This window comes from Chiloscyllium plagiosum, unplaced genomic scaffold (assembly GCF_037043375.1).
Source record: "Chiloscyllium plagiosum isolate Xiang-an unplaced genomic scaffold, Cpla_swu_hap1 HiC_scaffold_24, whole genome shotgun sequence".
Lineage (NCBI taxonomy): Eukaryota > Metazoa > Chordata > Chondrichthyes > Orectolobiformes > Hemiscylliidae > Chiloscyllium > Chiloscyllium plagiosum.
The window spans coordinates 46,941,609-46,963,121 of record NW_028270162.1 but is presented as its reverse complement, the minus strand read 5'-3'; the positions used below and the strand labels follow the sequence as shown (position 1 = coordinate 46,963,121).

At 45.3% G+C, this 21,513-nt stretch overlaps 1 protein-coding gene across 4 annotated transcripts in view; it reads left to right on the top strand.

Annotated features, from left to right (window-relative positions):
• Positions 1-21,513, top strand: part of acads (acyl-CoA dehydrogenase short chain) — a 216,429-nt gene that overhangs the window by 72,946 nt on the left and 121,970 nt on the right. For all 4 annotated transcript variants that reach the window (XM_043715933.2, XM_088000131.1, XM_088000132.1 and 1 more), the window contains exon 6: positions 20,768-20,938. In XM_043715933.2, coding sequence (XP_043571868.1) covers positions 20,768-20,938 — 171 coding nt within the window. The remainder of the gene's footprint in view (positions 1-20,767; positions 20,939-21,513) is intronic.

Below are 21,513 nucleotides of genomic sequence, written 5' to 3'. Positions count from 1 at the left end.
GCAGGTTAGGAAGGCGGTGCTGAATTCGATGGATTAGACTGAGACAAGGTGGGGGGAGGGGAAATGAGGAAACTGGTGAAATCCGAGTTCATCCCTTGTGGTTGGAGGGTTCCTAGGCGGAAGATGAGGCGCTCTTCCTCCAACCGTCGTTTTGTTGTGGTCTGGCGATGGAGGAGTCCAAAGACCTGCATATCCTTGGTGGAGTGGGAGGGGGAATTGAAATGTTGAGCCACAGGGTGGTTGGGTTGGTTGGTCCGGGTGTCCCAGAGGTGTTCTCTGAAACGCTCCGCAAGTAGGCGGCCTGTCTCCCTGTTTTAAAAAATTCTCAAGGTCAGGTTCGTAGGAGAGTAGTCTGACACAGAACAAACGACCAAGAGGCGAGTCTGCTAGAATATGAGCATTTTATTCCCCGCAGCGTCGCCACAACCAGGTCTCATACTTACAACGGGTCTGGCTTATACTCACTCTACATGTTACCGGAACTGGGAGCCGTCAGTTCTCGTAGAGCGGTTGCCAACAACCCACGCTCGGCGGTTAAACGTAACCCCGGAGCAGACTCACCGAACTGGAGACTTTTCCAGCTGATATACTCTTTTCCAGATATAAACATTCATGTGAACAGCAGAGCAAGGCTAAAAAACACATTCCATTCTGGTTACATACAGATAAGAAGATTCACACGGGGAGGTGTGTAATAAGATTCACACGGGACTAAGCAACACCTCCATTCCGGTTAGATTCACACATGTATTGGGACATAATTTTTAACCGTTTCACCACATTCCACTGCTTGGCCCAATACATGTGTTACATTATGATTCACACATGTATTGGGACATAATTTTACACCACATTCCACTGCTTGGCCCAATACATGTGTTACATTATGCTTAATTCAGTTCAATTCGTTTCAGTTAATTTCAGTTCAGTCAATTCAGTGTAGTTCAATTCAGCTCAGTTCAGGTCTGTTCAGTTCAATTCAATTGTGTTCAATTCAGTTCCGTCCATTTCAATTCAATTTAGCTCAGTTCCATTTTGTTCCGTTCAATTTGATTCACTTCAGTTCCACTCAGTTCAGTTCAGTTCAATCCCATTCAATTCTGTTAACTCCGCTTCAGCTTTTTGGACATGCCCACATCCTCCGCTGCACCCCAGGCAAGGGGTTCTTCGGCAGGACTGGGATCCTCTCAAGGGTGGACAGCAGCGACCCTGGGGTTCCTCCGGTCGCCCCCCACCATTTCTCAAACAAACTGCCACGTACATGCCCACATCCATGCCATCCCGGGACGGTCGGGACCTCCACAGTTTGTTCTTCTGGTTTCTTAGTCTTTTTCCAAAACATTGTTCTGTATCAAAATCTCTCCTCAATTGCGATTGACCCTGCTCGCAGCGCCAAATGTTTTAAAAAATTCTCAAGGTCAGGTTCGTAGGAGAGTAGTCTGACACAGAACAAACGACCAAGAGGCGAGTCTGCTAGAATATGAGCATTTTATTCCCCGCAGCGTCGCCACAACCAGGTCTCATACTTACAACGGGTCTGGCTTATACTCACTCTACATGTTACCGGAACTGGGAGCCGTCAGTTCTCGTAGAGCGGTTGCCAACAACCCACGCTCGGCGGTTAAACGTAACCCCGGAGCAGACTCACCGAACTGGAGACTTTTCCAGCTGATATACTCTTTTCCAGATATAAACATTCATGTGAACAGCAGAGCAAGGCTAAAAAACACATTCCATTCTGGTTACATACAGATAAGAAGATTCACACGGGGAGGTGTGTAATAAGATTCACACGGGACTAAGCAACACCTCCATTCCGGTTAGATTCACACATGTATTGGGACATAATTTTTAACCGTTTCACCACACTCCCCAATATAGAGGAGGCCACATTGGGTGCAGAGGATGCAATAGATGATGTGTGTGGAGGTGCAGGTGAATCTGTGGCGGATATGGAAGTTTCCTTTGGGGCCTTGGAGGGAGGTGAGGGGGGAGGTGTGGGCGCAAGTCTTGCACCTCCTGCGGTTGCAGGGGAAGGTGCCGGGAGTGGAGGTTGGGTCGGTGGGGGGTGTGGACCTGACGAGGAAGTCACAGAGGGAGTGGTCTTTACGGAATGCTGATAGGAGAGGGGAGGGAAATATATCCTTGGTGGTGGGGTCCGTTTGGAGGTGGCAGAAATGACGGGCGGATGATGCGCTGAACATGGAGATTGGTGGGGTGGTAGGTGAGGACCAGTGGGGTTCTGTCCTGGTGGCGGTTGGAGGGGTGGGGCTCAAGGGCGGAGGAGCGGGAAGTGGAAGAGATGCGGTGGAGGGCATCGTCGACCACGTTGGGGGGGAAATTGCGGTCCTGGTGGCGGTTGGAGGGACTTCTTCAAAAAACTCAATCAAGTTAGTGAGACATGATTTCCCATGCAGAAAGCACATTGACTATTCCTAATCAGTCCTTTCCAAGTATGTGTAAATCCTGTCCCTCAAGACTCCCTCCAACAACTTGCCCACCACTGATGTCAGGCTCACCAGTCTGTAGTTCCCTGGCTTCTTAACAGTGGCACCACGTTAGCCAACTTCCAGTCTTCCGGCACCTCACTGTGACTATCGATGATACAAATATCTCAGCAAGAGGCCCAGCAATCACCTCCCTAGCTTCCCACAGAGTTCTAGGGTACACCTGATCAGGTCCTGGGGATTTATCCACTGTTACTCAGTTTTAGGAAAAGGAATTCGATTGGAGCCTTCAATTTTGTTGTTCTTGGTAATCCTTGTCCTTGTTCCTACCATATGTCTGAGGCAAGTTACCCTTGTTTTTGCCATTTCAATTCTGGCCTGATCTTCTACTAAGCCAGTTAACTGTAATTACTTAAATGGTTTCTGTAATTACCTTCTATGCTGATCCCATGTTTTGCTGTATATTACAACATTGTCTAAATAATCTGCACAGGTTCAGCTATAACTTGTTTCATAATTATTTTGAATGTAGCTGGGGTGTTTTTAAACCCAAGTGGGATGATTTGACATTTATATAACCCACCTGATGTGACAAAAGCAAATATTTCTTTCACCCTTGATGTTAATGGCACTCCACCCTGCAGGCACCCTGTCTCTATTCCTATTGAAGGGCTTTTGCCCGAAACGTCGATTTTTCTGCTCCTTGGATGCTGCCTGACCAGCTGTACTTTTCCAGCACCACTTTAATCCAGATCCCTGTTAATGGCACTTGTCAATAACTCATCAATAGGTTGATTTAAGAAAAAAACCTGTTGCATTGCCAACTGTCTCAATACAATCTTCTAATGGAGGAATTGCCTATGAATCTGTTTTTACTTACTGTATTTACTTTTCTGTAGTCTAAACAGAATCTAGTTAATCCTTCTGGTTTAAGAACTAACATCATGGATGAATTCCAGTTGCTATGGCTAGGTTACAATCAGCAATTTTCCAACATGAACCTGAGCTTGTTTTTCTGGGGTCGACCAATAAGGATGTTGTTTCTCATCACTGAGTCTGCTATGTCTACATTATGTCAAACAAAATTATATGTCTAGGTTATTTACCACAGATTTCTTTAGACTTCCTAAGTAACCTTACCAGATCTTCCTGTTGTCCTTCCTCTAAGTTAGAGAGTACAGTATCTAACAGTATCAGTACCTCTGAACTGGCTAATCAAATTGTAGGAAGTTCACTTTGTGGACTGTCTGCCTCTCCTTCTACCTCCCTCTTAGTGGGAGTGTCATCCTCCATTATTCTTATCCCCTGACACACAGACTATTTCTTATCATCCCTGCAATGACATTGCTTCAAGAGGTTCATGTCTGAAAATGTGTTGCTGGAAAAGTGCAGCAGGTCAGGCAGCATCCAAGGAGCAGGAGAATCAACGTTTCGGGCATGAGCCCTTCTTCAGGAATGAGGAGAGTGTGCCAAGCAGGCTAAGATAAAAGGGTCCAGAGTCCGTGTGGGGTCAGTCGGTTCCGTAGGCAGGTGCTGAGGAAGGAGATGTGGCTGTAGTAGCGAGTCTGTTTGAGAACGTGGCCGAAGAGCTTCTGGGCAGAGGAGGTGACCTGGGGTATGCAGTGAGTGAGGGACTCACTGAAATCCTTGTAGAGGGAGGAAGAGAGCTTCTTCAAGGAAGGCATCCTAGAAAGAGGATGTGCAGTAAGTTAAAATCTTCTAGGAGAAAGTGAGGACTGCAGATGCTGGAGATCAGAGCTGAAAAATGTGTTGCTGGAAAAGCCCTGAAGAAGGGCTTATGCCTGAAACATCGATTCTCCTGCTCCTTGGATGCTGCCTGACCTGCTGCGCTGTTCCAGCAACACATTTTCAGCTCTGATCTCCAGCATCTGCAGTCCTCACTTTCTCCTCAAGAGGTTCATGTGTCAGAATCAATGTCTTTCTTCCTGTGATCAGGAATATCTAACTAATACTGTATTTTATTAACCTTTTAATTACCTTGTAGGGGCCACTGAAGTTTGGTCGGCCATTGTCATCACGCATGATGGAAAAATACCCAAAAATTTCTCTTGTAACTGTCTGTAACTTCATTCAGACTATTATGTGATTATGGATGATATAACCTTTACTCCAGTCAAATCATTCCCAAGGAGCAAGTCAACTCCAGCCTCTAGTACTTTCTTAACTCCTCTTAGCATTATTCTGATCAACAAGTCACAGTCCAAATTTTGTTTTATACAATGGAACTGGGATATACTTATCCTGTTTATTAACACTTTGGCTTTTATTTCACTCACTGGAGAAAAATATTTTCCGAGAAGATTTGATGTTTTTCTATGAGCAATTACTGCAGATGCTGGAATCTGTACTGAGCACAAAAATGCTGGAATTACAGTAGATCAGGCAGCATTCGTGAAGAGAAAGCAAACTAACGTTTTGAGTCCAGATGACTAATCATCAGAACAGATGTGAAGTGTGGAGGGGGCAGCATTTATGCAGGAGTGGGAGGATGGGGGAGAAAGGGTGTTGATAGTTCAGATTAAGTGCTCAGAATGTGAGAATGGCAGAACAATGGTGTGTCTAACTGCCAGACTGGAAAGAACAGACAATTTTACTGGATTGGGGGGTGGAGAGGAAAGAGGATATGATGACAGAGAATGAAACAAGTAAAGCTAAAAGAAAGGGGAGGAAAGGAATGGGAGTGAGTTCACAATCTGAAGGTGGAGGATAGAAGATGGGAGGCTGCCCAGAAGACCATTGGTTAAAAAGGGTATTAATGTTAGGAATAAGGTCAGAAGTCAGATGACACCAGGTTGTAGTCCAACAAGTTTATTTGATATCACAAGCTTTTGGAGTGTTGCCTCTTTGTCAGTTGAAGGGGTAATGCTCCAAAAGCTTGTGATTTCAAATAAACCTGTTGGACCATAACCTGGTGTCGTCTGACTTCTGACCTTGTCCACCCCAATGCAACACCAGCACTTCTGCATTGATGTTAGAGATAGTCTCATTCAGTTTGAGCGAGTGGCTGGGGAGATGGTTTAATTCAGTGTCTTGAGAATTAAATTTGGGGAGCCAAACACAATGACTTCAGTCTTCCCAATATTTAATTGCAGAAAATTGTAGCTTGTATATCCCTGAATGCTGGAGAACTGCAAAAATAATGCAGATGCAGTTGAGAGAGGAACATCTGGATGGCACTGTCAATTTGGAATCCAGTTTCATGGCCTCCAATGATGTTGCCAAGAGACAACATGTAGCTGAGAAATAGAAGAAGATCAAGGATAGATCCCTGAGCAGTTCCAGGGACAACAATGTAGAGGTGAGAAAGGGAGCCATCAGAGCTGACTCCCTTTTTTATAACTGGGTAAACAAGAATGGACTCAGCCAGGGCAGTCCAACTCAGTCTTGTGTTTTTATTATTTTGTATTCCCTTGCCTTATTTTTTTTAATTTCAAAAATATACTTTATTCATAAAATAATTTGATGGTCTGTACAGTTGGTCATGCCATACATATGTAAACATGTACATACAGAGATCAGAATTTATCATTTTTATACAGTTCTGTACATTTTTCAATCATATGCCCATATAATTAGCTGAGGTGTCAGTGGAGCCCAAATGACTGCATGGGCCCCCTGTTCTTCGTTAGGCAGGCAGACTTTACACGGTGGTCTTTCCCCACCGCGCCTTGGCGGCAGCTGCCCCAAGCTTCAGCGCGTCCCTCAACACGTAGTCCTGGACCTTGGAATGTGCCCGTCTGCAGCACTCAGTCGGGGTCAACTCCTTCAGCTGGAAGATCAACAGGTTTCGGACTACCCAGAGAGCGTCCTTCACCAAGTTGATGATCCTCCAGGCACAGTTGATGTTCGTCTCGGTGTGCGTCCCGGGGAACAGACCGTAGAGCACAGAGTCCCGCGTCACGGCGCTGCTCGGGACAAACCTCGACAAACACCATTGCATTCCTCTCCAGACTTCTTCTGCATAGACACATTCCAGAAGGAGGTGTGTGACAGTCTCGTCCCCCCCGCAGCCGCTTCGAGGGCAGCGTGCGGTGCGGCTGAGAGTCTGGGCATGCATAAAGGATCTCACAGGCAGAGCCCTTCTTACCACCAGCCAAGCCATGTCTTGGTGCTTGTTGGAAAGTTCTGGCGATGAGGCATTCTGCCAAATGGCTTTGACAGTCTGCTCAGGGAATCGCTCGATAGGATCCGCCCTCTCCTTTTCCCGAAGGGTCTCAAGAACACTACGTGCTGACCACTTCCTGATGGACTTGTGGTCAAAGGTGTTTTTCTTCATAAACTTCTCCATGAAGGACAGGTGATACGGAACGGTCCAACTACTCGGAGCGTTCCGCGGCAGCGAGGCCAGGCCCATCCTTCGCAACACCAGGGACAGGTAGAACCTCAGTATATAGTGACACTTGGTGTTTGCGTACCGGGGATACACGCACAGCTTGATGCAGCCACACACAAAGGTGGCCATCAGGGTGAGGGTGGCATTGGGTGTATTTTTTCCCCCGTTGCCCAGATCTTTGTACAGCGAGTCCCTTCGGACCCGGTCCATCTTTGACCTCCATATGAACTGGAAGATGGCCCGGGTGACTGCAGCGGCACAGGTTCTGGGAATAGGCCAGACCTGTGCCACGTATAATAGCAATGACAGTGCCTCACACCTGATGACCAGGTTTTTTCCCGCGACCATAGCTTCCATCTGCCCAGTTTCTGCCTCACTTTGCTGATACGCTCCTCCCAAGACTTGGCGCACGCCCCAGCACCCCCGAACCAAATACCCAGCACCTTCAGGTGGTCGGTCCTGACGTTGAAGGGGATCGAGGATTGGTCGGCCCAGTTCCCAAAGAGCATGGCCTCACTCTTGGCTCGGTTTACCTTGGCCCCCGAGGCCCGTTCGAACTGGTCACATATGCACATGAGTCTGTGCACGGACAGCGGATCCGAGCAGAAAACGGCGACGTCATCCATGTACAGGGAGGCCTTAACCTGCAGGCCCCCGCTGCCAGGAATAGTCACCCCTCTCAGGCTCGCATCCTTCCTGATGGACTCAGCAAATGGCTCTATGCAGCACATAAACAAGGCAGGAGAGAGAGGGCAGCCCTGCCTGACTCCAGATCTGACTGGGAAGCTATCTGATTCCCACCCATTGATTGAGACTGCACTGACAATGTTGGTGTAGAGCAGTCTGATCCAATTGCAGATTCCCTCCCCAAAGCCCATTTTGGAGAGAACATCTCTCATATAGCTGTGTGATATCCTGTCAAAGGCTTTCTCCTGGTCCAGACTGATCAGGCAGGTGTCCAACCCCCTGTCCTGCACGTAGGCGATTGTATCCCTGAGGAGCGTGAGACTCTCAGCGATCTTCCTGCCCGGCACAGCACAGGTTTGGTCAGGGTGAATCACCAACCCCAGAGCAGACCTGACCCAGTTGGCGATTACCTTTGACAGAATTTTGTAATCCGTATTCAATAGAGAGATTGGTCTCCAATTTTTGAGTTCCTCCCTCTCCCCCTTCCGCTTGTAGATGAGGATGATGATGCCTTTCCTCATGGATTCGCTAATGGTATCTGCCCGAAGCATACTGACATACACCTCCAGCAGGTCCTGGCCAATCAAGTCCCACAGAGCGGAATAGAGCTCGACCAGTAAGCTGTCGCTTCCGGGAGTTTTGTTCTTTTCGAAGGACTCGAGGGCCTTTGTCAGCTCGTCCAGAGATAGCGGCTGGTCCAGCCTCTCCCGTGTTCTGTCATCTAAGACCTCCTTGATCGAGGACAGGAACGACTGGGAGGCCGTGCTGTCAGTCGGCTTCGCGTCATACAGACTGGCATAGAAGGATTTACTGATCCTCATGACGTCAGCCTGAGATGACGTTTAGCGAGCCATCTTCTTCCTTCAGGCTGCTGAGCACAGAGCTCTCTTTGTGCACCTTCTGGAAGAAGAAACGTGAGCACGTCTCGTCCTGCTCCACCGAGCGGACCCTGGACCGGAAGATTATCTTGGAGGCCTCCGAAGCAAAGAGCGAGGCTTGCTGGCCCTTCACCTCCTTGAGGTCCTCCATGACATCCACCCCCATCGTCTGCAGCAGGAGCAGGTTCTGCATACTTTCCTGGAGCTGGGACAGTTTTCCCCGTCTCTCTCTTGCCTCCTGAACACCTTTGAGGATGAAGAACCTCTTGATGTTCCCTTTTACTGCTTCCCACCAGTCCGCTGGGGACTCAAAGAGGGGCTTCACGGTTCTCCAACCTGCGTAGTCCCTCTTGAGCTCCTCAATATTTCCCGGGGTCAACAGCTTTGTGTTCAGCTTCCACGTTCCCTTACCAGCCCGCTGCTCGTCCTGTAGGTGACAGTCGGCCAGCAGGAGGCAGTGGTCAGAGAAGAACACCGGCTTGACCTCGGTGGATCTGACCGAGAGCGTTCGGGACACAAACAGGTAATCTATCCTTGAACGGATAGACCCGTCAGCCCGTGACCAGGTGTATCTACGCTGCGCTCCATCTGCAGGGGTGCTGAAGACGTCGTGCAGCTTGGCATCTTTTACCGTGTCCATCAGGGCTCTGGACATGGCGTCCAGTTTACTGTCCCCCCCCGCCGGATCGTCCATCTGCATCAATGATACAGTTGAAGTCTCCGGCCAGAATGACCAGCCTGGACGTAGCCAGCAACAGTGGAAGCTGCTGCAGGACGGCCAACCGTTCACTCTTGCCCACTGGGGCGTACACATTAATCTCAGGGGAGCATTCTTGTACATGACGTCGGTGACGAGGAGGTGCCCGCCCACCACCTCCTTAACCTCGGAGATGGTGAAGTTGCCTCCTCGCAACAGGATACCCAGGCCGGAGGCACGGCTATCGTTGCCCCCCGACCAGACTGACAGCCCATGGGCCCACAAGCTCGACCATCTCCTGTAGCTGCTGAGGTGCGGTATCCCACACTCCTGCAGGGACAGGACGTCGGCTTTAGCGTTGGCCAGGAAGGCCATCGTAGAAACACATCGCGTCGCCGATTTGATGCTACGCACATTGATGCTGGCAATTTTTAACCCCATTTTAACAGTTTACAAGGTTAACAGTGTCCATTTGCTGCTGGTCTTGCCCCTCTAGGGTAGCTGTGTGCATTCCCGTGGTGACGGCAAACTGCTGGACCCTCCCAGGGCTGCGGTAGCTGTCCGGCTCCACGCTGGAGCCATTTCCCCGCTCTGGTGTCTTCGGGTCGGGCCCAGGGTCCGCATAGTTCAGTTCTCCATCTGACAGCGGGGCTGTCACAGGACATTCCTTGGTCGGGTGGCCTTTCTGCTTGCAGTTTCGGCAGACGGTCACCTTGCAATCCGCCGCCATGTGGCCTGATCTCCCGCAGGTTCAGCACACTTTTGGCTGCCCTGCGTATGTCAGGTAACCTCTGCTTCCTCCGATGGCAAAGCTGGAGGGTGGGTGGAGGATGTTCCCACTGGCATCAACCCTCAGGGTTACCCTGACCTGTCGTTTGCTGGTCCAGATCCCGAAAGGATCGACCACATCAGTACTCTCTCCCTCGACCTGGACATATCTTCTCAAGAAGGTCAGGACATCTGCTGCTGGGACGTGAGGGTTGTACATCTGGATTGTTACAACCCGACTCCTCTGCGCTGGAAGCACACACAATGGGACCGCCGACAAAATGGAGAACAGAGGTTCCCCTTCCTTCTCCTTGAAGACCTTCAGGAGCTGCTCACAATTCTTCACGCTCCTGAAGGTCACATCGAAATAGCCTGCCGCAGGGAAATCCTGCAGGCAGTACACGTCCGCTGCTTCGAACCCGCAGCACTCCAGCAAAATCTTCTTCACAAACACCGTCCGATCGACCGGTGTGCACTCCTCCACCTTCTTCACAGTCATCCTGACTGTGTTGCGAATGCCCTGGCCAGGGCTGCGAGCGGCTGTTGCCTTATCTTATAAAACCAATCTATATTGCTTTTTCTTTTTAAGTTTTTAAATGCTTTCCATGGAGAGATTTACAACACAGAAGGAGACCACTTAGCTGACTGTGACCATTAGTCAAAAATAATTGTCCAACTTAATGCTACTTCTAGTTCTTGGTTGGATGCGAGGATAAGACGTACAGTTCGTAAGTTTGCAGATGATACCAAAATTGGAGGTGTAGTGGACAGCGAAGAGGGTTACCTCCGATTACAACAGGATCTGGACCAGATGGGCCAATGGGCTGAGAAGTGGCAGATGGAGTTTAATTCAGATAAATGCGAGGTGCTGCATTTTGGGAAAGCAAATCTTATACACTTAATGGTAAGGTCCTAGGGAATGTTGCTGAACAAAGAGACCTTGGAGTGCAGGGTCATAGCTCCTTGAAAGTGGAGTCGCAGGTAGATAGGATAGTGAAGAAGGCATTTGGTATGCGTTCCTTTATCTGTCAGAGTATTGAGTACAGGAGTTGGGAGGTCATGTTGCGGCTATACAGGACATTTGGTTAGGCCACTGTTGGAATATTGCGTGCAATTCTGGTCTCCTTCGTATCGGAAAGATTTTGTGAAACTTGAAAGGGTTCAGAAAAGATTTACAAGGATGTTGCCAGGGTTGGAGGATTTGAGCTACAGGGAGAGGCTGAACAGGCTGGGGCTGTTTTCCCTGGAGTGTCGAAGGCTGAGGGGTGACCTTATAGAGGTTTACAAAATTATGAGGGGCATGGATAGGATAAATAGACAAAGTCTTTTCCCTGGGGTGGGGGAGTCCAGAACTAGAAGGCATAGGTTTAGGGTGAGAGGGGAAAGATATAAAAGAGACCTAAGGGCCTCACGCAGAGGGTGGTATGTGTATGGAATGAGCTGCCAGAAGAAGTGGTGGAGGCTGGTACAATTGCAACATTTAAAAGGCATTTCGATAGGTATATGAATAGGAAGGGTTTGGATGGATATAAACCTGGTGCTGGCAGGTGGGACTAGATTGGGTTGGGATCTCTGGTTGGCTTGGACCGAAGGGTCTGTTTCCATGCTGTACATCTCTATGACTCCATGACTCTATTAACCTGTAGCTTCTAACACCTCAGTGCATAAACAGGTTTTCTGTAAATTCACTGAGGGTTCCTCTACCAGCCTTCAGGCACAGAGCTGAAGATCCTTACCATCCTCTGGATGAAAAGAATGACACCTCAACTCCTTATGAATTCTTCCTATAATTATTTTAAATCTGTGCTTGCTGATTATTTATCTCGCCGCTAACCACTGACCACTACTCGTAGATAGGCTCTTCTATCCATTCTATCTAGGCCTGTCATACTTTTATACTTATTAATTAAATTTTTCATTAGCCTCTTCAGTTCCAAAAAACAAAACAACCCCAGCCCATGCATGATTTTCTCAAAGCTGAAATTTTTCATTTCTGGCAGCATCCTCATCAATCTCCTCTGTATGCTGTTTAACATGACCAGTCCAACAATATCTTGCTGCAACTTCCTTCCTTACTGTCAACGAAATGATCAATGTTTTGTATCCTCTGCAAACCTGTGAACCACTTTAGTCTGGCCCCTACAATTTGGTCAAAATCATTGACTATATGTCACAATCAGCAGGTATGCAATGCTGAGTAATGTGGAACCTCGTTAAAATTAGTTTCCAGTCAGAAAACACAACATTCCTGTCATTGAGCCAATTTTGGATCTTGCCATTTGCCTTTGGATCCCATGAGCTTTTAACTTTCTGGCCAGTTTGCCAAGTGGAACCTTGTCAAAAGCATTATTAAAATCAATTCACCCGGAGAAGGCTTTTTTTATAATCATCATTCAGTTTGTCTGGTTTTTCAATTATCTCACCCTCTTGCTTTTTAAATGTCTTAGTATCTTTTGATTTCCTCTGACTGAAGTCACTAAACATTGGGAGTCTGGCTGGAGTCAGAGTTGGCACAAAGGTGATTGCTGGAAGCAGAGACATCACAAGGAGTTCAATCAGACAGTGCCCTTTACCCAAACATCTAACCATTTCTACTTGGCATTCAACAGCTTTACCATTGCCAAGCATCATGACTTGGATGGAATGGTGGCTCAGTGGTTAGCACTGTTACCTCACAGCGCCGAGGACCCAGGTTTGATTCCATCCTGTGTGGAGTTTGCACATTCTCGCTGTATTGACATGGTTTCCTCCCATAGTCCAAAGGTGTGCTGGTTAAGTAGATGGCCATGCTAAATTGCCCTGTGGTATACAGGGATGTGCAGGCTAGGTGAATTAGCCATGGGAAATGTAGGGTATGGGGATACTGTAGAGGGGTGGGTCTGGGTAGGAAGCTCTTTGGAGGGTCAGTGTGGACTTAATGAGCTGAATGGCCTGCTTCCCCACTTTAGGGTTTCTATTCTAGGACTGCAATGACAGGTCAGAGGCTGGGAAATTTGCAATATGTACTACATTTCCTGAAGAAGCAGCTTACTAATATTGTCTGATAGGACAAGAAAATACATGCTCCCCTTGTTAATGATTTCCACAACGTATAAATAAATGCATAACATAAATGGGACTACTTCTGATAGCTATCTTATGACCTTTCCTGAAAAGTGTAGATTTATGCATGCCAGGAAGGAAGGGATTATGCTTGCTGTACACTTTATGGTTCCATTGCCAAATGTGAGTGATAGCCTTCCTGAGATTTTCTTCCTGCCTTATTTCCTTCCTCATGGACCAATGTCCTGAACGATAAATGTTGGAAGTTGGAGACAACCCAGCACACCAGTTATATGGAGACAAACTTTAAGTGTACAGTGATCCTGTAGCTCCTTTAACATAATAAATTGTCCCAGTGTGCTTCATGGGTAGGTAATGAAACAAAATTTGGCATTGAACTATTATAAAGAGGTATTAGGAAGGATTTAAGGAGCAGCATACAGATGGAGAGAGACATTTGAATGTGTAGCTGTCATTGTTGGAATAATGGCAATAAATGAAAATCACAGAAGGTTTTGAAGCTGGGAATGCTACAGAGGTAGTGATGATATTTATAAAGAGGAAATAGTATCTGAGAAACAGGGAAAGTTTCACTCATTGAGATTTAACTAACTATTCCTGGGAGCAGCTAACCAGTTTCAAGTTGCAAGTTCATCTCTAATATTGATGTAACAAGCAGTATAATGTCTGTATTCTTATGTCTAGCATGAGGTCTCACAAGACATAAGAGACGTTAAGGCAACATGGTGGCTCAGTGGTTAGCAATGCTGCCTCTCAGCGCCAAGGACCTGGGTTTGATTCCGTTGACTGTGTGGATTTTAGATTAGATTCCCTACAGTGTGGAAACAGGCTATTTGGCCCAACAAGTCTACATCAACCCTCTGAAGAGTAACCCACCCAGATCTGTTTCCCTCTGACTAATGCACCCAACACTGTGGGCAATTTAGCATGGCCATTTCACCTGACCTGCACATCTTTGGACTGTGGGAGGAAACTGGAGCACCCGGAGGAAACCCACTCAGACACAGGGAGAATGTGCAATCTCCATACAGACAATCGCCTGAGGGTGGAATTGAACTGGTGCTGTGAGGCAGCAGTGCTAACCACTGAGCCCCTGTGCAGGCCCTGGAATTTGCACATTCTCCCCGTATCTGCGTGGATTTTCTCCGTGTGCTCCAGTTTCCTTCCACAGACCAAAGATGTGCAGGTTAGGTTGATTGGCCATGTTAAATTACCCATAGTGTTCAGGAATGTGTATGCTAGGTGGATTAGCCATGGGAAATACACGGTTACAGGAATAGGGTTGTGGTAGTGGGCCTGGATGGGAAGATATTTGGGAGGTCAGCATGGACTTGATGGGTCGAATCGCCTACTTGCACTGTAGAATCCCACTGTAGGGAATTCTATGATTTATATATAATTCAGATTTTTAAAAAAAATTCTGAGTATACTCTGTTTATTAAGACCAAACCTCGCTTCTGTCCAAGACTTTGTGTGGGTATCCTTCCTTACTTGGGATAGATAGCTTGGGCTAATGCTAATAATGAAGTTTGATGACTGTGAATCTACCCAGAGCATCTCAGATGGTACCTATGAACATGACCACAATGTTTACCATAGTCCAATGATGAGGCAAGTTGTGCTAAATTTATCATCTCTACTGGCATTGGACTTGATTGTGCAGTTAATGATTTTGCAACAGAATTCTCTGCAGAGTAAGGCAATCTGATGACAACAGAAATCCCATGGAGACTAAAATAGAAATTGCTGGAAAAGCTTAGCAGGTCTGGCAGCATCTGTGGAGAGAAATCAGGGTTAACATTTTGGGTTGAGTGACCCTTTCTCAGAACAAAAATCCAATGGAAGTGGTTCAGTTATGAAAAAGGCCATTCGATGTTCATGGATACAGAATGTACTTTATTCACAGAGTGCCTTGAGTACACATTTGTAGGGTCTGTATCTGAAGACAATGAAATCTTGCCACTATAGTTTATCCTTCACCATGCTAAGCTGACACCTGGACCGATTTTTTAAACAAGCTTTCAGTGGGTTAGACTTCCACATCAATAGCAGTTTGTTTTTGAGAAGAACGAATCAGCATGTTTATTAAGGACTTTAGATTTCATTAATGCTTGCACTGGCAAAAGTATCTGCAGACTGTCAGCTGTAATGCTGTTCCAACTGTGGCTCTCACAAGATTAGAATAGCTGTACTTTAACATTTTGCTTTTGCATGAATACCCTGTATTTTAGATGATGATGAAAGGCGTTGTTTCCGCAGCCAGATGCTAATCCAAATGTACAAGTAGAAATTTGTCTTTAGCTATCAACAAATTCCGTCAGTACTGTGTCTCACTGTCAGCTGCAATTTTAGCACAAAAGACAGTTTCTGTCAGTGGCCTACACTGACAGACTCGCCTATGTGTTTCCTTTTTTCTGCAGTTTAACCACTTGATGATGTCGTTGGAGAATGTAGATATTCTCATAAACTGATATGAGTGCTTTGTTTTCCTCCTTCTTTACTCTCATACTTGAAGTGAAGATAATACTGTTCTGTAGGCACGTTCTGTAATGTGGTTATTGAAATACGATTCTCATGTTACAATAGTCACAGCTACTTCTAGAAGATAAGCTGCTTTACTTTCCAAGTTAGACTAGCAAATGCATGTTCAAGCAGCCAAGTTGGTGGATGTGAGTCTCTGATGGAGTGCATTGCAGACTTCCCAAAACAAAAGAGCTTGATTGTGCAAAAGCTACATTTACTGTCACTGTGCCTCGAGGCAATAAATGCTGGCCCAATCAGTGGCCCCCACAACAAATGAACAAATAACAAAGAAATATCAAGGGATTGGGTGCAGTTGTGAGGGGAGAATGTAATGAGTGGAGAAGATTAATCTTTTACCTACAGTGCTGGGTATTCCTCCAGTAACTGAGACTGGTTTAACCCAAGTGGCAGCGTCAAACCAGACTGGCAGGATTGTTGTTGTGGCCTCCTGTAATGGTCCTGGGGAAAGAGGACATCTTGCGTTGGCTCCACCCTATCCAACAGGACCCAATCCGGGGTCCCTACCCAGAAAACAGGGTACTGGTATTCCTTATGTCCTCCAAGTCTGGGACAGATGTCAAGAACGATGTGGGGCAGCTTGGACTGACATTGCTAGTCCAGATTCACAATGCTCTTTTGAATAAGATGGGGATTCATATACGTCAGTGAGTTTCAGGGTATCTGCTGCTGTTGGTAATGTGTTCCATTCCTAGGATGGGATGGGAATCGTTACATGCGAGACATGTAGGGACGTTGTAGGTAGTCAAAGTGGTGGGTTTGGCAGGGTATGACGAGAAATCTTTCTAGCCGTGTGGTGACAAAGCCTCCAAAAAACTTAACGTAAATCAATACTTAGACAAAAATCATAAGATTCAGTCCAGAGAAAATACTTCTCTGGTGAGGTAGTCCAAAACAAGAAGGAATGATTAAAACAAAACTAGGCTGTTTAGGAATGAAATAAAGAAGCACATTTTCTCATAAACAGTATTGAAAATCTGGAGCTACCTTACCCAGCTGTCACCACCAAAAGTTCTTGGATGAAGTAGTGGAGATGCTTAGTGCAGTTGATTTGTATTTGGACTTGCAAATGGCATTTCATAATGTTGCTGATAATAAACTCGCCAGCAAAATTGGAGTTTGTGGGATTAAAGGAGCGGTGGCTGCTTGGTATGAAATGGGTCGAGGGAGAGAGAGACAAAACTTTTTTTTAGAAAGGATGGAAGAATGTAATGGAATGAAAGTAAAATACTGTGGATGCTGGAAATCTAACATAAACATTGTGAATGCTTAGGGAAACTCAGCAGGTCTGGCAGCATCTGAGGAGAGAGAGAGATAGAGTTAACATTTTGGACCCTAACCCTATCGCTGTGATTCTTCTTCAGAACTGTTCTGAGAAAAAAGAAAAACCAAAGGACTCTAATTTGAGGTGATTGTTTAAAGGAAAACTGAGACAACATGAGGAAAAACAGTTTAAACAGCGAGTTGCCATTGGTTGAACAAACTGGCTGAAGGAATGGTGGAAACAGCAGGTTCAGGCGTAACTTTTAAACAGAAATTGGGTGAGTTCCTGAAGGAGAAAAATGTTCAGGAATCTTTGGTAAGGGTAGGAGATTGGGACTAATTAATCAACTCTTTCAAAGAACTAGTATAGGCATGATGATCTTCACGGCCTTCTCATTCAAATTATGCATGAAAAGGCTGTGGGAGTTGTGCCAATTAAAATTTTCAAGACTTGGGTAGATACTCACCTCCAAATTCCAAGACTTAGGACTCTGCTCCCCCCTTTGCAACTGGATCCTTAACTTCCTGATCTACAGACCGCAATCAGTAAGGACAGGCGACAATACCTCCTCCAGGATAATCTTCAACACTGGTGCCCTACAAGGCTTTGTACTCAGCCTTACTATATTCCTTATACACCCACGACTGTGTGGTCAAATTCTGCTCTAACTTCATGTACAAGTTTGCTGATGACACCACCATAGTTTGTCAGATCTCAAACAATGATGCAACAGAGTATGGGAAAGAGACAGATAGCTTAGTAGCATGGTGTAAAGTCAATAATCTCCCTCAATGTCAGCAAAATGAGAAGGAGCTGGTCGTCAACTTCAGGAAGCAGAATGGAGGACATGCCCCAGTCTATATTAATAGTGCTGAGGTAGAGATAGTCAAGAGCTTCAAGTTCCTAGGAGTGAATATCACCAACAATCTTTCTCAGTCCAACGCTACAGTCAAGAATGCATTCCAATGCCTCTACTTCAGAAGTCTAAGGAAATTCAGCATGTCCACAATGACTCTTGCCAATTTTTATACATGCATCATAGAAAGCATCCTATAGATGCATCACAGCTTGGTATGCCAACTGCTTTGTCCAAGACCACAAGAAATTACAGAAAGTTGTGAACGTCACCCGGTCCATCATGAAAACCAGCCTTCCTTGCATTGACTCCACCTATACTTCCTGTTGCCATGGGAAAGCAACCAACACAATGAAAGATCCCTCCCACCTTGTTATACTCTTTTCCACCCTCTTTCATCAGGCAAAAAAATAGCAAAGTTTGAAAACATGTACCAACAAGTTCAAGAACAGCATCTTCCCTGCTGCTCTCAGACTAATGACAGGCCTCTCAGACATTAGAGTTGATCTTTCTCTGCACCTCCTCTGTAGTTATAACACTATATTCTGCATTCTGTTCTATCACCCTGACAGATTCATGTAAGGTATGATTTGCCTGGATAGCACGCAAAACAATACTTTTCATTTTATCTCAGTACACATAACAAGAATAAATCAAATCAAATCAGAGATTTTTGGACTGGAGGCCTGTGACTAGTGGTGTGCCATAAGGATCACTGATGGGTCCACTGCTTTTGGATGTGGAAATAGGAGGTTTGGTTAGTAAGTTTGCAGATGATACCAAAATAGGTGGTGTGGTGGACAGTGAAGAAAATTATTTCAGAATACAATGGGACCTTTATCAGATTAGGCCAATGGGTCAAAGAGTGGCAGATAGAATTTAATTTAGATAAATATGAAGTGTTACGTTTTGATAAGGCAAACCAGAACAGGACTTACCAGTTAATTGTAGGAGCCTGGGGAGAGTTGTCAAACAAAGAAAGCTAGTACATAGTTTCTTGGAAGTGGAATCGCAGGTGGACAGGGTTGTAAAGAAGGTGCTTGGCATACTTGCCTTCATTGGTCAAAACATTGAGTTGGGATTTTTTGTTGTGGCTGTACCGGGCATTGTTGAGACCACTTTTGGAATACTGCATACAATTCTAGTTGCCCTTATATAGGAAGGATGTTGTTAAACCTGAGAGGGTGCAGAAAAGACTTACAAAAATGTTGCTGGGACTGGAGCATTTTGTTCTGTAGGGAGAATCTGAATAGATTGGGGCCTTTTTCTCTGGAGCATCGGAGACTGAGGGGTGACCTTATAGAGGTTTATAAAATCATGGATAGGGTGATTAGCCAAGGTCTTTTTCCGAGGATGGGGAGTCCAAAACTATAGAGGGCATAGGTTTGTGGTGAGAGGGGAAAGATTTAAAAAGGACCTGAGGGGTAACTTTCTCATGCAGAGGGTGGTGCATGTATGGCATGAACTGCCAGAGGAAGTAGTGGAGGTTGATACAGTTACATCATTTAAGAGACATCTGGATGGATTTCTGAGTACGAAGGATTTAGAAGGATATGGGCCACTTTCTGGCAAATGAGACTAGGTCAGATTGGGATGTCTGGTCAGTGCGGATAAGTTGGACTGAAAGGTCTGATTCTGTGCTGTCTGACTGAATGACTCTATCAAGGAATCTAGATCAAAGGTGGGTGAATAATATTGAAGCAGCAATCCGTCAAAATTTAATTGAATGGCAGAATAGGTTGCACAATTTGCTATTTCACTTAAAGTGGAATGTGGAATATCAAAAGGGCAGATTGGATTAGATAACTGCATCTGAACAGCTAGCATCAACACAGTCATGCATGCAGAATGACCGTCTTCAACACTGTAATTCCTATGATGCTGTGAGCATTTTTTTTTAAATGTCAGAGGCCTTTGATTGAATCAAGCTTAAATCGATGAACAAAACCCCACATGAAGTGTGATGACACAGTTTCAACTCATCTGTTTTTGGTTCAAAGCAACACAATTTTGTCCCTAATTTGTCACTTGTTAGTCTAAAATTGATGTTCAATTAACTTCTGTGTTTCACCTAACTACTCATCTTAATGTTAAACTTATTTTTGTCCTTGAAGTTTTTGCTTCCTTCCCCATATATTGTCATATTTTTAATACCTAGAGTGTGATTTCAAGATTGTGTTTGCTATTTTAAAAATGCCTTGTTCACGCCACTTTATGTAATCTTTCAGTGCCCATTTTAATAACGTTTGCCTTTGTTTTTGTTCCACCTTGGGGCACATGATCAAAGCTGTCAGCCTGTGCAGCTCTTTCTCTCTCCCCAGTCTGCTTCTTGTTAACTGTGGGTCCAGAGGATCGACTTCCCTTGGGAATATCCTAGCTACAAAGAGTCTGTAAAGTAAACTGGCAGGGAATGGTATTTCCCCAGAAATGGAGAAAAACTCTTAACTATGACATTCAAATAATTAGATTGAAAGTATTTCATTGTGTCTCTGGTTCTGAAGTGTCCTAAGTCAGTTGGAACCATTCGTGTTAATGGGGTCAGGGTAGGAGGGAGAACATGAAGACAGTAAAATAACCTTAGACCAGTTATGACACAGAAAGAGGCGAATCAAACCATCAAGCCTGCAATTTCTGTAACAGCAACTCACCTGGTCCAATGCCCCACCTGTTCCTGCATAATCATGCCATTTTTTTTTCTTAAGGTGATTATCCAATTCTTTAGTAAAGGCCTTGATTGAATTTGCTCCTGCCTACTCTCAGGCAGTTGATTCCAGATCACACCCACTCACTGTGCAAAACTGTTTTTCCTCATGTTACCATTGTTTCTTGTGCAAATTACCTTAAAACGGTCTAATCTGGTTCTTGACTCTATTGTACAGTTTTTGCTGTCTACTCTGTCCAGAGCAGTTATCATTTTGAATACCTCTCCCAACTTCCTATGTAATCTTCTTTAAGGAGAACAGTTCTAGTTTCTCCAACGTATCAGTACACCTGATGTTCCTCATCCTTGGAACCTTTCTGATAATTATTTTCTGCATCTCTTCTAATGCCTTCACGTTCTTAATAATGCACCATTGAGGCCAAACTAGTATTTTATAAAGATCACAAAGTTTATGAAACATTTTTAAAGAAATTTAAAATGTTTTAAAATAATTTATTCAATTTTTTTATTCCAGTGTATCTGATATATTTTGTCTGCATTGCGTTCACAGGGAATAAGTGCCTTCTTAGTTCCAATGCCTACACCAGGGTTATCCTTGGGAAAGAAAGAAGACAAATTGGGAATTAGAGCATCATCCACTACAAACCTCATTTTTGAAGACTGCAAAATACCAAAGGAGAACATTTTGGGAGAACCAGGCTTTGGCTTCAAAATAGCCATGGTATGTATTTTCACTACCTTAACACCAGTGCTATTCAAACTGAAATAAGCAAAAGAAAATTGTGCACTGATACCACACTTTCACAACCACCAGACAACTCAAAGCACTTTGCCAGTAAAGTTTTATTTTTGAAATGTAGTTGCTGATGAAATGTTGGAAATAGCAATTTGCACATGGTGCACTTCTACAAGCAGCAACGTGATAATGACCAGATAATCTCTTTCTCTGATGGCAGTGTTTGCTGACACCAGCTACTGGAGGCAACTACACATTTATGTTCATTTAAGAACATGCACGCACATGGTTCCAATGCAGTATGTCATCATGTACAAGTTACATGTGCCGTCATGCACAAATGCAGTACCGTGCACCTGCAAGGATACCTGTGATTTTAAAATGGGGTTTAGCGGTGGGGAGAGGGGATGCTGGCTGTAGAACAGGGGGATGTCCCTGGAGTGAGGAGGGAAGAGGGCCCAGCAGCCAGGCAGTGAGGAGTGATAAGGTGGGCCTGGGACTTGTGAGGGTGGGGGAATGTGACAAGGAGGGCCCATGAACTAAGAGGCCCTCTGTCACCT